Genomic DNA, 14,406 nt, shown 5'->3' with positions numbered 1-14,406 from the left:
CTGAACGGTTTCCTCCGGTCTTCCTGCTCTTTAGGAAGTGGACCAGCGCTGGTCGGAGTACCAGTCCGGCTTCTCGTCTTTGCTCCAGTGGAGCCGCCAGCATACAGCCCTCATGGCCAAGAGGAACTTCCCCCAGAACCCTGTTGAACTCAAGGTGAAGGATCCGACCCGTCTGTTTCTGCTTGTCCTCCTTTCTCAAAGTTTGAAGCGTTTGATGCAGAATTCTCCTTTTTTTAATTAAACATTCAAAGTATGCTGATGAAGGTTCTCAGTCATCCAGGTCATAGTCATTCCGTAAAAATTCAAAAAATATCCACTGGACTTGGTTTTCAAGATTTGAAGACGTTTCGCCACCTCTCCAGGAAGCTTTCTCAATTCAAATGTCTGGATCCGCAGTGAGTTTGAGTCTTATATAGACAATGCCTTGTATCGCTTGGAAACATGCAATAGAAACCGATGAATGGGTTGTTAGTTCCATCGTTAGCCTGTAATATCTGAAACGGTCTATGATTCTAGGGGTTGGTCGATAAAGGGGGGATTGTCATTAAGGGGGGGATTGTCTCCTGTAATACCTGAAACCTGTCTATGATTGTTAAGGGTTGGTCGTTAAGGAGGTATTGTTCACCGGCTGGAGCGGGTAAGTCCCTCGTTCCTCTGTGATGGGGTGGGGGGTTTGGTGATATCTGGAAGGGATCATGTCTATGATTGAATTGTATGTTTTTGGAAGCTGGAATCAGTCCACCACCTCTGTTTAAAGTTGGTTTTTCTCTCTTAACATAGATGGCTTCCTTCACGCCCCTCTCAAACCACCTATTTTCTTTATCCAGAATATGGACATTCTGGTCCTCAAAAGAATGTCCTTTGTCCACAAGGTGTAGGTGTACTGCGGAGTCTTGTCCAGAGGTGGCCGCTCTTCTGTGTTGGGCCATGCGTCTGTGGAGAGGTTGTTTGGTTTCTCCAATATAAAGATCAGAGCATTCCTCACTGCACTGAACAGCATATACCACTCCGCTCATATTTGGTCTGGGGGTTTTATCTAGTGCATCCGAAAGATAAAACCCCGAAAGATAAAAGCAGTACACCTACACCGTGTGGACAAAGGACATTCTTTTGAGGACCAGAATGTCCATATTCTGGATAAAGAAAATAGGTGGTTTGAGAGGGGCGTGAAGGAAGCCATCTATGTTAAGAGAGAAAAACCAACTTTAAACAGAGGTGGTGGACTGAGATTCCAGCTTCCAAAAACATACAATTCAATCATAGACATGATCCCTTCCAGATATCACCAAACCCCCCACCCCATCACAGAGGAACGAGGGACTTACCCGCTCCAGCCGGTGAACAATACCTCCTTAACGACCAACCCTTAACAATCATAGACAGGTTTCAGGTATTACAGGAGACAATCCCCCCCTTAATGACAATCCCCCCTTTATCGACCAACCCCTAGAATCATAGACCGTTTCAGATATTACAGGCTAACGATGGAACTAACAACCCATTCATCGGTTTCTATTGCATGTTTCCAAGCGATACAAGGCATTGTCTATATAAGACTCAAACTCACTGCGGATCCAGACATTTGAATTGAGAAAGCTTCCTGGAGAGGTGGCGAAACGTCTTCAAATCTTGAAAACCAAGTCCAGTGGATATTTTTTGAATTTTTACGGAACATTCAAAGTATTTCAAGTTATTAATTTTAAAAGCTTTCAGGATCAAAGGTTGCACAAATCAATTTCATACCTCAGTGATTCTCGTTTACTAGACACCCTCAGGACAAACATATTTTCAAATCAGTGCAAGAAATGAGAAAGTAGAACGTTCCAGTCTGTTTGTGTGGCTGAAAAGTGACCGCGTCTGAGTCCTGCCTCTGTTTCCTCCTGCAGGCACTTTATAATGAGTACATCCACTTCAAGGAGGCGGAGCTCCCCCCCAAGGAGACGGAGAAGTCCCACATCCAGCACCTCTTCAAGCTGCTGGAGGTGAGCGCCGTCAAACGCACGCCTGGTGGCGGGCATCATGTGCATCACGGGGCTGAGCCCAGGCAGAGCCGGTTCTGTCTGTGGCGCCTCCTGGAGCACAAACACATGACGGCTGATGAAAGCTCCTCCTGTGTTCCCGCTCAGCTGACGCCACCGCTGAGCCCGGCTTATGACCTCCTTCTGTCCCCGTTTCCAGGTTTGGATCGAGTTCGGTCGCATTAAGCTTCCTCAGGGCCTCCATCCCAACGAGCTGGAGGAGGAGTGGGGCAGACTCATCCTGGAGATGCTGGAGAGGGAGAAGGCCCTCAGGCCGGCCGTGGAGAGGTGCAGAAACAGGAGCTGACGCTTGGCCATGGCGGTTTGGGTTCAGAGACTCTTCCTCTGAACATGTGTGTGTTTTCAGGGTGGAGCTGCTACTTCAGCGAGCCAACAAGATCCAGAACACAGCGGTGGACTGCGAGGAGAAGCTCACCCTGGCTAAGAACACCCTGCAGGCTGTGAGTTTAGCGTCCTCAGTTTGATGTCCTGTAAACACTGCAGCTCTGGTTTATGATGCGGACAGAGTTTAATGGAGAAGACCCTTCAGATACATCAAATATTTACTCACCACTTCCTCTGCTTTCTGCAAATATCCCCCTTCACCCCCGAGACGGAAACTCTCCTCATAATTATTATTGATCTTAGCTGAGCCTCTCATTCATTAAACACCGAGGGAGAGAACAAATGGAACCCACAGGAAAATATACATTTATTTATTTTAAAGAGGAGAAAAGAAAATGAGGAATGTAAAAAAGAAAATCAGAATATGAATATAGTGATATATATATATATATATATATAAAAGCCTGCATCTATAATCTCTGATAAAGCTGAATTAGAAACAATCTACTTCTCTTTAAAGTTCATTTAATTCGTTGTTTAATAATAAATAGATCAGTTAATCTCATACCAATTCTGACTTTAATCTCAGAATTATGACAGATTAAAGTCAGAATTCTGAGATTAAAGTTAGAATTCTGACTTTAATCTCAGAATTCTGAGTTTAAAGCTGAATTAGAAACAATCTGCTTCTCTTTAAAGTTCATTTAATTCGTTGTTTGATAATAAATAGATCAGTTAATCTCATACCAATTCTGACTTTAATCTCAGAATTATGACAGATTAAAGTCAGAATTCTGAGATTAAAGTTAGAATTCTGACTTTAATCTCAGAATTCTGAGATTAAAGTCAGAATTCTGAGATTAAAGTTAGAATTCTGACTTTAATCTCAGAATTCTGAGATCAAAGTCAGAATTCTGAGATTAAAGTCAGAATTCTGAGATTAAAGTTAGAATTCTGACTTTAATCTCAGAATTCTGAGTTTAAAGCTGAATTAGAAACAATCTGCTTCTCTTTAAAGTTCATTTAATTCGTTGTTTGATAATAAATAGATCAGTTAATCTCATACCAATTGTTGTTCATCAATCATTTTCTATCAGTCCACTCTACTAAGTGTATATGGTTCAGTTCAAAGCTGTAGTATCAGCATTATATAAGGAATGAAAAGTTGTATTGGAACCCCCTTAAAACGAATCAATTCATAGATCAGAAGATCTAGATACATAAAATAAAGAAGCAATAAAAAGGAGCTATGTTTTTTTTTTTTGTTCTAAAAGCTTCTTTCTGTTTTTTTTTCTTTCTTTTATTTCGTTGTTTTTTCAGTTTCTGCTTAATTTTTTTCCTGATAAGTAAAAATAAGGGCGTATAAATTAAACCACAGAATAAAGTCTAAACTCATGGATTAACTCTAAGGATGCTCTAAGTATGAAAAAGAGGAGCAATTTAGATGAACCGATATTATATACAGTATGTCGAGGTGACACCGCTGCTGATATCTGGTGTGGGAAAAAAGTATTCAACTATTCATCCTAGTTAAATAAACGGAGATCGATGGATTTCACTCAGTCGGCACATTTATTCACATCTTTGCAAAGAGAGAACAGTTCACCATACATTATGGCATGGTAATCAGCCCTGTTCTGATCTGGGCAGCGTTCGTTCCGCCCTTACTTACAACAATGGAAAGTAGTCACATTAAACACACTTTGGTTAAACAGTAAAATGTTATGAATAAACCTTGAGAAATAATCTGATTTGTTATGGGAAGTAGCAATGTCTGGTCTACAAACACCATCCTGCAGAGAAATGTGTGGCTTTTAAAAGAGAAACAGACTGAGTGAAAACTTTTATAGTGAGTAAATAGGATAAATTAATATATAATAGAAGAGAGAGAAAAATTTTCAGACAACACATCTTTTCTCTAAAAATAAACATTGGCCAGTAATATCAGACGGAAGAGGATTAGGGCCACTGAAAAATAAAAAGTTAACTGATTTTTAAATTTTATTTCAGTTTAACATGGGAAAAAAGTCAGAATTCTGACGTTTTTCTCAGAATTCTGACTTTAATCTCAGAATTCTAACTTTAATCTCAGAATTATGACAGATTAAAGTCAGAATTCTGAGGAAAAAGGTCAGAATTCTGACTTTAATCTCAGAATTCTAACTTTAATCTCAGAATTATGACAGATTAAAGTCAGAATTCTGACCTTTTTCCTCAGAATTCTGACTTTAATCTGTCATAATTCTGAGATTAAAGTTAGAATTCTGAGATTAAAGTCAGAATACGGAGATTAAAGTAAGAATTCAGAGACTAAAGTCAGAACACTGAGATTAAAGTCAGAACACTGAGATTAAAGTCAGAATTCTGACTTTAATCTGTCGTAATTCTGAGATTAAAGTTGGAATTCTGAGATTAAAGACAAAATTCTGAGATTAAAGTCAGAATTCTGGCCTTTTTCCTCAGAATTCTGACTTTTTTCCTCAGAATTCTGACTTTAATCTGTCATAATTCTGAGATTAAAGTCAGAATTCTGAGATTAAAGTCAGAATTCTGAGATTAAAGTTAGAATTCTGAGATTAAGGCAGAATACTGAGATTAAAGTTAGAATTCTGAGATTAAAGACAAAATTCTGAGATTAAAGTCAGAATTCTGACTTTTTTTCCCATGTTAAACTGAAATAAAATTTAAAAATCAGTTAACTTTTTTTTTTTTCCCAGTGGCCCTAATCCTCTTCCATAGTTACCAATATGTAAAAAAAACACATTTAAAACATCAGCCAATAACGATGCTATTCCCAATATATTGTTTATGTTTTTCTGTTTCATGCATTATTGTTGAAAAAGCTATTTGTTTTTCTTGATTAGCTCCAGGATGTCTTTATTTAATTTCATTTTTAGGACCTCTGTTAGTTAATTTATAAAAAAGGTGAAGGATGAGTTTCAAACAGGGTTTATACAGAAATTATAATCTCCAATTTAATTATTTTTAATGCTCTTAGAAATAATTCTAAGGCCATCAAGAAGTACCCATGACTCTCATTTTAGCATTTTTAGCTTGTTTTAGCATTTTAAATGCCGCCATAATCAGATTTAATGAATTTTAATGCCAATTAAGGCATTTATTTAAAAAATAATAATTTCATTTAAACCCTGTTTAAAGCATCAATTCTCCAACTAAGTCAAAATCAGATTTAATGGCAGAACGTTTGATAGAATCACTGGATTTTTATCTAGTTTTTGCTAAAAAATAAATATTTAGATCAGATCAGAGAGGCCTGATCTGATCAGTTATGCACAGAACTAAAAACAGACGGGACCATGTGACCTCATGGTCAGGAGCAGGAGCAGTTTTCAGCGTTTTGTTTCTGTTGGGATTCCCCTCACGGTTTCCGTGTCCTCCGGTTTCCAGGACATGTCTCGGGCCGACAGCGGCGAGGCGGTGCAGTGTGAGACAGAAATGGTTCGCTACCTGCAGGACTGCGAGGCTCTGATCCGGCAAATCGAGCAGGATCTGAAAATCCTGCGAGAAGAGAAATATTACCAGGTGGAGCAGCTGGCGTTCAGGTGAGGAGCCCCTCCCTCCAGTGGAACCGGCCCGGTTGGTGCCGTGATCAGAGTTTAAGGAACTTTCTGATTATCTTTGTTCTCATTTAGATCAGTTTTTGACTGAGAGGATGAAACAACCTGAAACTTTTTAAAACTTTTTGTAGATTTTAGTTCTTCTTTCTCTCAGAGTCCTGTTTTATCTGTCCTGTTTAATTTGAAGGTGTTGACTCATCCTACAGTAAACTATTCCTACCTCCTATAAACACAGTTTTATTTTTTCATGACTTTCCTTAGTAGCAGGAAATCAGCAGCATGAGGGGCGGGGCTACAGCTGCCTGAACCATCAGAGCTTCTGTTTCTACTCTAAACATAAAAAATATGGCAATAATTAAAAGTCTGCCCTTCACCCTGCAGGAGGCTCTTAATATAACCTGTTTGTGGCTAAAACGTTGTTTCCTTGGAAATAATGGTCTGAATGATTTCCGTGTATCATGCGCAGAGCTTCCTGCCTTCAGGAGGAGCTGGTCTCCCTCCGGCTGCAGTGCTCCAGCGTCTACAGGAAGGGCCACTTCTCTCAGGCCCTGGGCCCCGCCGGCACGGAGCCACCCTGGCAGAGAGCCACAGACGGAGGCCTCTCTCTGGGACAGACCCTGCTGGGAGGCGTGGGGGCGGTCGGAGCCGCTCTCCTGCGGCGGCCGATGGCGCGCTCCCAGCTGGTGGCCATGTCCTCCTCAGAGGATGAAGGAAGCCTGAGATTCATCTATGAGCTGCTGGGATGGGTGGAGGAGATGCAGGTGAGCCTCTGGCACGCTAAAGCTCAACTAAGAAAGGTTTTTTAGTTGATAATAACCATACTTGTACGCTTATTACAACTATTACTTATTTGTGCACATTAAGTATCTGTTTGATAAAAATCCTTTCATTGAAATGGCATCAGAATGCTTATAATATCAGTGTCTCTCTGCCCCCCCCTTCAGTGTCCACCATATTGGATCAGTCCATCTGCTGCACATGTTCAGAAAGGTCCAAACAGACAGCAGCAAACCATTTGAAAACAAACCATGCAAAGAGCAGTGTTGCCAACTTACCGCTTTAGTCGCTATATTTAGCCACTTTTCAGACCCCTCTAGCACTTTGATTTCTAAAAAGCTCCTAGCGCCAAATCTAGCCACTTTTTCTGCTACTGGACACTTTGGAGACAACATCTAAAAGCAGCGAACTCTGCTCTCCAGAGCGAGTAGATTGGTAACCCCGCCTCCTGCTCTCCTCTATCTTGTCTGCTGTCATGATTCATGCAGCTATTATTTCATCCAAATGAAAAATGGAGAACAGATAAGCAGATCATGGCTTGTCTACAGTGAAAAGAAGGACTGGGTTATTTACTTTTGCCGTCGCCTTTTTGGAAACAAGCAGAAGCAATCAGCTAAGTTAGAATGGACTTAGTGATTCCCTTTTAGACAGCATTAAAGGTATACTATGCAACCGTTGTTGATTTTCCAGCGAGGCTCCCCCCAGAGGGCGAAAGCAAAAGTGCACTGTAAATATGTTCAGCTGTTCTCCTGGTTTCTCCGTCAAGCCAGGCGCGGTTGTTTTGAGCTTAGCAGACAGGCGAACGCAACCAATCACTATGTCTACTGCGGTAGAGAGCCCTTTTCCTTTTTCTTGCCTGCTCCGACATGGGCTTTCGCTGTTTTCTCGCTGGTTCCACGATGATAACTGCACAAATATTGCCACTGCGCTAGCAACGAGCATGCCTTTCACTGGGGGCGTGTAGCAGTTCTCGCCGTAAAGCAAGACCGACTATCGCGATGCACAAGACTTCTGAGCCTGTGGGTGCGGGCCGAGGGCTCCTGCAATTGCAAGTACGGTATTTCCCCTACAGACCACCAGGGCGGCCGAGAAAACCTTTGTTCAACCTGAAATGACTCATTTAATCATCCAAAACGTTATGGAACACATTAATTAACTGAAAAATGTTGCATAGTATGCCTTTAAAAGTCAGCTGAGCACATTGCCAATATGAAAAGAAAAAGGGACAAAAAAAATGAGGAAAACAACAAGAAGAGAGGGACAAAAGGTAGAACAAATAATGGATGTCTGTTCTATAAAAAATGTCTGTATCTGTATAATGGGTCTGTTTATTGTGTCGTCTTCTCACTTCAGAGGGCCTCCTGTCTCTCTTTGTCTCGGGGCCCCATATTTCCTAAATCCGCCTTTGTTCATGCGTCTGTGAAAGCCGGTCATAATACTTGCTCCACATTATCCTCACTTCCAGCATAATAAATCAGTCGATCTACATTTTGATGCGTTTCAGGAGCTGTTGGAGGGAGCGGAATGGGGTGCAGACCTCCCCTCTGTAGAGAACAACCTCCAGGAGCACAACACCATCCACACGGCTGTGGAGGAACTGCTGAGCAGCCTGCAGGAGGCGCGCAGCTACCAGGTGCAGAAACGTCGCCTAACAAGTTCAGTTTGACGTTAAAGTTCAGGTTTAAAATCAAGATTTCTTTCTTCTCTTGTCAGGCTAAAGTGTCCCCGAACTTTAAAGGCAGTTACTCTGAAACCCTGGCCAAACTGGAGCACCAGTACTGCAAGCTACTGGTGAGTTAATCCCATTACAGCATGCCAGCATATTTCTCCATATGCTCCCTTTCTGCTCCCAGTTTCTCCTCATCCCAGCTCTTACTTATCTGTCCAGTTTCTCTGCAGCTCAGTGGTCAGTTTGGCCATGCTAACTATTAGCCGCTTGGAAGTTTGTTCCGTTTCATCTAGATTAGGAAATATATGCAGAGATATATCAAAAAAAGTCCTAAAATCTAAACTTTTATAGATATATCTGATTAAATGTTCCGTAAAGGTTCCTTTAAATGCAGCCCAAGTGACCGCACAATGAGAGGAAGTGTTATTGTGCCGCCGATCAGCATGTTGATTGCGTGTTTGTGTGGTTTCCATAGGAACATTCGTCATGCCGCCTGCAGAGCTTGGAGAGCCTCCACGCGTTCGTGTCGCGCTGCACCGAGGAGCTGATCTGGCTCAACGAGAGGGAGGAGGAGGAGATCTCCTTCGACTGGAGCGAAGGCAACGCCAACATGGCCGCCAAGAGGGAAGCGTACAACGTGAGTGAAGGAGATGAGAGGGCCAGGAAAGACCCCCCCGGTGCTTCCTGTTTAACTTTCTGGTTCTGCTTCCAGGAGATGAGGATGGAACTGGCAGAGAAACAGGATGTGATGCGTTCCATCCAGGAAACGGCCAGCCGCCTCTGTCAGGAAAACCATCCAGCCAAACAGACCGTGGAGGTAAGCCGTTCCCTTTGGTCTGACTGAGGAGGAAGCCCCGCCCACTCACAGTCAGCAGCCACAACCTGCTTCATAACATCATCACATTTTTCTTGTCCCAGTTTTCCTCCATTTTCTAGTTTAGTTGTCTGTTTGCTTTTAAATAATGATTATAATTTCCGATCAAAAGCTTTAATAACAGCCAGAATCCAATATTTTATCCTCTTAAATGTAAAATATTCTCAATTGAACCTCCTATATGTATATATGTGGGTGTAAACTGTCGACCAGCCGCTTTATTGTTTTATTTCTTTATCCATTGAAGTCGGATCCGTCGTCTGTATGTTAGATTTCAATAAAAGGAAACTTTTATCTAAATTATAAGGAGAAAATCAAACAGTCTAACTTTGTTATTAAAGCATGTTTTTTCTCTTTCTTTACAAAAATTTGTTCAGAAGTTTTATTATTATTCTGTTTTAAATACATCTGGATAGAAAATATATAAAGTAAATATATTCCAGTTTTTATTGCAGTGCCCTGCTTTTTTTTCTTAGTCAGTGAACTTTTTAACAAAGGAATAAATAAAAAGAAACTTTTGCATTTATATTAAAACATAAAAAGATTATCCAGAATCTCTACCTCCAAATATTCATGAATTTGTCCTTATTATTTATTTAAGGCTCCTCTGCTTTGCCTTGCAAACATGTTTGATCTGAAAATCATAGGAAACAAATCATAAAGTTTTTCATTGTTTTTATAAACCAGTTATTTATATGAATATGTTTGATTAATAATTAAATAGCTATAAACTGTCAGAAAGCCTGAAGTCGATCAGATTTAGATGCCTGCGTTATTTCATCCCTACATGATCTCCTCTGATTGGATGGGTTGTTTGCAGCTCTACCTGTTGCTGATCTATGTGTGTTTCCAGGCCTACAGTGCAGCCCTGCAGACTCAGTGGCAGTGGGTGGAACAGCTGTGCGTTTGTGTGGAGCAGCATCTCAAAGACAACACCGCCTACTTCCAGGTGAGGTTAAGTTTCTGCTCAGATTTAAACTCAATTAAAAACCTGCTTTTACCTCCAGGTTTGATTTCTACCTTTATGTTGAGAAATGTTTCTGCTTCCTCTTGCAGTTCGTGAGCGACGCGAGGGACTGTGAGTCGTACCTCCGCCAGCTTCAGGACACCATCAAGAGACGATACACCTGCGACAAGAACAGCAGACTGAGCAAACTGGAGGACCTGCTGCAGGACTCCATGGTAACTCACCCTCGCTCAGAAAACAGCACTTTGATCCAGTTATTTTCCTAAATATAGCCACGCCCACTTTTCCACGCTTGCCACCCAGACATCCCTCTGATTCCCAAGTTGTTCTCAGGTCAGAATGGTTCCTCCCAGCGGGTTGTCTTCGCAGGTCGGTGGGTGACGCAGACAAACTGTAAAATCAGGAGCTTTGCTTCATAGCTGAGCTCCATTCACCTCTGCAGACTAATGTGCTGTGTATTCTCCTGCAGAAGTGTTTCTCAGTTAGCTTGTCGTAGGTATGACGCAGATATTTTGATTTATGCCCAATTTTGAAGTGTGGTCCGTGACCTGAGTTAATTTGGCCCCCCCCACCTTCTTCAAATCAGACAAAATTAGTGTCAAACGTTTGTGCAGCAAAACTTTTTGTTTGTGCCGCTATCATTTTAAAGATATAAAGAAATATTTCTAGAGGTCATCAAAGGTCAACCAGACCCCCCCCCTTCTTTAAATTAGACGAAATGTGTGTCAATTAACTTTTCATTTGTGCTTCTTTGGCTTTGAAGATATTAATGAAAATGTAAAGGTCAAAAGGTCAACCAGCCCCCCCACCTTCTTCAAATTAGACAAAATTGGCGTCAAACGTTTGTACAGCAAAAATTTTCGTTTGTGCCACTTCCATTTTTTTACAGTTTAAAATTATATAATCATAGGTTAGCAACTTATAATTTATATGAAATTCAGAGTTTCAGAATGAAAAAATGTTCACTAAACTTTGATGGCTTCTACAAGCAGTTATTAATATCATTAAAATGATAGCAGTACAAAAAATGTATATATTTTAAAATATGCATATTTAAATTTTTAACATTTATTTTAAATATTTTATATTTAAGATTAATTTAAAAATGTTATATTTTTGTATGGCAAAAATTTTCATTTGTACTGCTATCATTTCAATGATATTAATAATATTTTGTAGAGGTCATCAAAGGTCAGTTAACATCTTTTTTTGCTGCACAAACGTTTGACACCATTTTTGTCTAATTTGAAGAAGGTGGGGGGGCTGGTTGACCTTTGATGACCTCTAGAAACATCTCTTTATATCTTTAAAATGATAGCGGCACAAATGAAAATTTTTGCTGCACAAACGTTTTACACTAATTTTGTCTGATTTGAAGAAGGTGGGGGGGCCAACTTCACTCAGGTTGATCCGCGCTACGTTATTCCACACCAGAACGCAAGAGGATCAATCAGGAACTAGCTGGGGTTGTGGGGGTCTGTGTGTCGTTTTGACGAGCTTGTTCGTCCTCTAAAAACACGCATCCAACGCCAGACGACAAAGGTTACCCGTGATTGAAGACGCTGCGTGTTTTGGCTTCGGGTGCAAACCAAAAGACCGTCGCACAGAGCTACAAGCTAGCATCCTGTACGGTGTCTGGGATAGTGTCTGAGGTGTGCCAGGCGTTGTGGACGGCACTACAGCCAGAGTTTCTGCCTTTAGATATCAGGAAATACGCAAAGTGTAGAGCGGATGTAGAATTGATCAATCCGTGCGGCGCTATCTGCGGCACCGTCTGCGGTCACCGACAATTCTATCTGCGCTAACTGTGAAACACACGCAGACGACCTGGTTTCTGAGCATAAACAAGACTTAAACCCTGATCCGTCTGTTCTTCTTTCGTTCCATCCTACCATCACTGTTCAGCAGGGCGCCGAAGGCAGAGACCGACCCCCCCGGCCCAGATGGCCGACTCCCAAACACTCGGATGCAAACAGCAAAGACCGACCCCCTCAACGACTGATCAGCCAGAGTAGTGATTAAAATGAGCTCTAGCAAAGGGACTAAAGGCTGGCTGGAAGTTAAGGTCTAAATATAGCCTAAAATACTCAGATAAAGCCAAGAAACATTTACTAAAATGATTTACCTGAAATGTTTCCAATGAGAAAGAGCAGCATTGTGTCACATTTCTCTGGGAGGTAATTTAATACAGCCTGACTCGCCTGGTTCACCGGGCAGCCTGCAGCCCCTCTGGCACGATGACACGCTTGTGTTCTTCACACCTTTTTCACAAGCAAACACCTCAGAGGGCGGATCCACGGTCCCTGTTCAGAGGAAGACAGGAATGCCTGACCGCTCAACAGATGCTCCTTTCAGTCGCCTAAAGTAAAGATGCTCAGCATCTCGCCTTTAATCTGTCTGATCCTCGTTCAGCAGCTTGGGGACGAACCTTTAGCAGTAGCCTTGGACTAATCTGTGACTTGTGATTCTGGAGAACCGGTTTCTGATGGTTCCACCTCAGGTTTTAACTTTGACTAGGCCAGAGCAGCCTCTAGGTTCGCTTCTGGATCTGCTGCTGTTAGGATTATTGTTCTGTTGGTGACCCAGTTCAGTCCAAGCTTTAGCTTTAGATGCCCAACTCCTGTAGAAGGAAATCCCAGACCATCATCCCTGCACCATGTTGGCTGTTTGGCTCTGTAGCCAGTTAAAAATAAGGGTAGATATTGCAGGGTTGCATAAAGAAGAGGCGTGTTACCTGCTTGCGTAAGAGTGAAATGTGCGCAGCTTGAAGCGGTTTTCCAACAACGCTCCGATATTTTTGAAGTTTGGACACCTTATTTTGTTTTATTACAATATCTAAGGCTGAAAATGTACAAAATCCAGCTCAGAAAAGGCACTGGGGCTTATTTGTGGCTTGAAAAACAGCAGTTTCACTATCTTTTTATAGATTTTTAATGTTATTTTAGGTTCATAAATGTTACATTTTGTGGCCATCAAAGTTTTGTGGCCATTAAAGTCATTTTTTCTTAAAATAAGTGTATTTCTTCTTAAATTGAGGACATTAAAGAGATATTTTGCCAATGGAACAAGAAAATTTAGATTTAAAATAAGAAAACACATTTGCATTGTGTTATTCCAAGTGCATATTATCTAATTATTTTATTTTAAGGGTAAAAATACTAATTCCATTGGCAAATTATCAAATTTACCTGTTTAAATCAAGGGTAAATACACTTAATTTAAGACTTTTTTACTTATTTCTAGATCATTTTTGCAGTGTTCAGTGTTATTCTATAGGTCAAATAGTTGCACTGGAAGAAATTGAAATCTAAATAAGTCATTTTTTTCTTAAAATAAGTTAAATTTTTCTTGAATTAAGGAGGTAAGTGAGAAACTTTGCCAATGGAATAAGACAATTAGCATTTAAAATAAGAAAAAAACAATTTATTGTCTTATTTCTGGTGTATCTTATCTAATTATATTATTTTAGGAGTAAAAATACTCATTCCACTGGCAAATCATCTTATTTAGCTACTCAAATTAAGGCTAAATACATTTAATTTATGAATAGTCAACTTATTTCTAGATCGTTTTTGCAGTGTGAGTAAAGGCATTTGGCACATCTGGCTCATTTGGAGAGATTTGGAGACGCTGGTGACACTAAAAGTTCAAAGCCCAACAGCTCTGGAAATGTTGTACCTAGAAGTCTGACGTTTTCTGCATTTGTTGTTGACATGATGTAGAACAGATGTAATACAATGAGACCTGCCTATTCTCAAGCATGTCTTTATTACTGCAGCTCAAAAAACACCTATTATTTTCGAAAAGAAAAAAACAACAACTTTGAGTCATGTTTGAACTAATGCATCTTAGGCTGTGTTTTTTGTCACATTATTTTCATTTATATTTTCAGAAACTAGAAGGTGTTAGCTTGTAAATGATATATTACATGTGTAATTTGGGCTTACAGTTCCTCAGTTATTTTCTTTTCTATTTGGGTATCAGGTGCAAAATAAGCAAGGATTACTTTAAATTAGGTGGGTGTTAAAAAACAACCCCTCGTCATTCAGGCTTTTGCTGATTTCTTGTTTTGACCTTTAACCTGTCAGTCTGAGGAGGAGGTTGTCCATTCTTGGTAAACGTTTCCCTCTCTGTAGAATCAGGGTTCCCGCAGGTCCTTAAAAAGTCTTAATAGACAT

General features: G+C 40.6%; 1 protein-coding gene across 1 annotated transcript in view; it reads left to right on the top strand.

Annotated features, from left to right (window-relative positions):
• Positions 1-14,406, top strand: part of macf1a (microtubule actin crosslinking factor 1a) — a 191,739-nt gene that overhangs the window by 16,193 nt on the left and 161,140 nt on the right. Inside the window, exons 4-15 of the mRNA XM_038302834.1 lie at positions 35-154; positions 1,887-1,982; positions 2,179-2,306; positions 2,386-2,479; positions 5,772-5,926; positions 6,408-6,702; positions 8,223-8,351; positions 8,432-8,509; positions 8,863-9,024; positions 9,100-9,204; positions 10,115-10,210; positions 10,318-10,443. Coding sequence (XP_038158762.1) covers positions 35-154; positions 1,887-1,982; positions 2,179-2,306; positions 2,386-2,479; positions 5,772-5,926; positions 6,408-6,702; positions 8,223-8,351; positions 8,432-8,509; positions 8,863-9,024; positions 9,100-9,204; positions 10,115-10,210; positions 10,318-10,443 — 1,584 coding nt within the window. The remainder of the gene's footprint in view (positions 1-34; positions 155-1,886; positions 1,983-2,178; positions 2,307-2,385; positions 2,480-5,771; positions 5,927-6,407; positions 6,703-8,222; positions 8,352-8,431; positions 8,510-8,862; positions 9,025-9,099; positions 9,205-10,114; positions 10,211-10,317; positions 10,444-14,406) is intronic.

Source organism: Cyprinodon tularosa, unplaced genomic scaffold (genome assembly GCF_016077235.1).
Source record: "Cyprinodon tularosa strain WSP-4 unplaced genomic scaffold, ASM1607723v1 ctg5, whole genome shotgun sequence".
NCBI classification, from domain to species: domain Eukaryota; kingdom Metazoa; phylum Chordata; class Actinopteri; order Cyprinodontiformes; family Cyprinodontidae; genus Cyprinodon; species Cyprinodon tularosa.
Note: the sequence above shows the minus strand (reverse complement) of the source record. Positions and strands in the feature narration are given on the sequence as shown.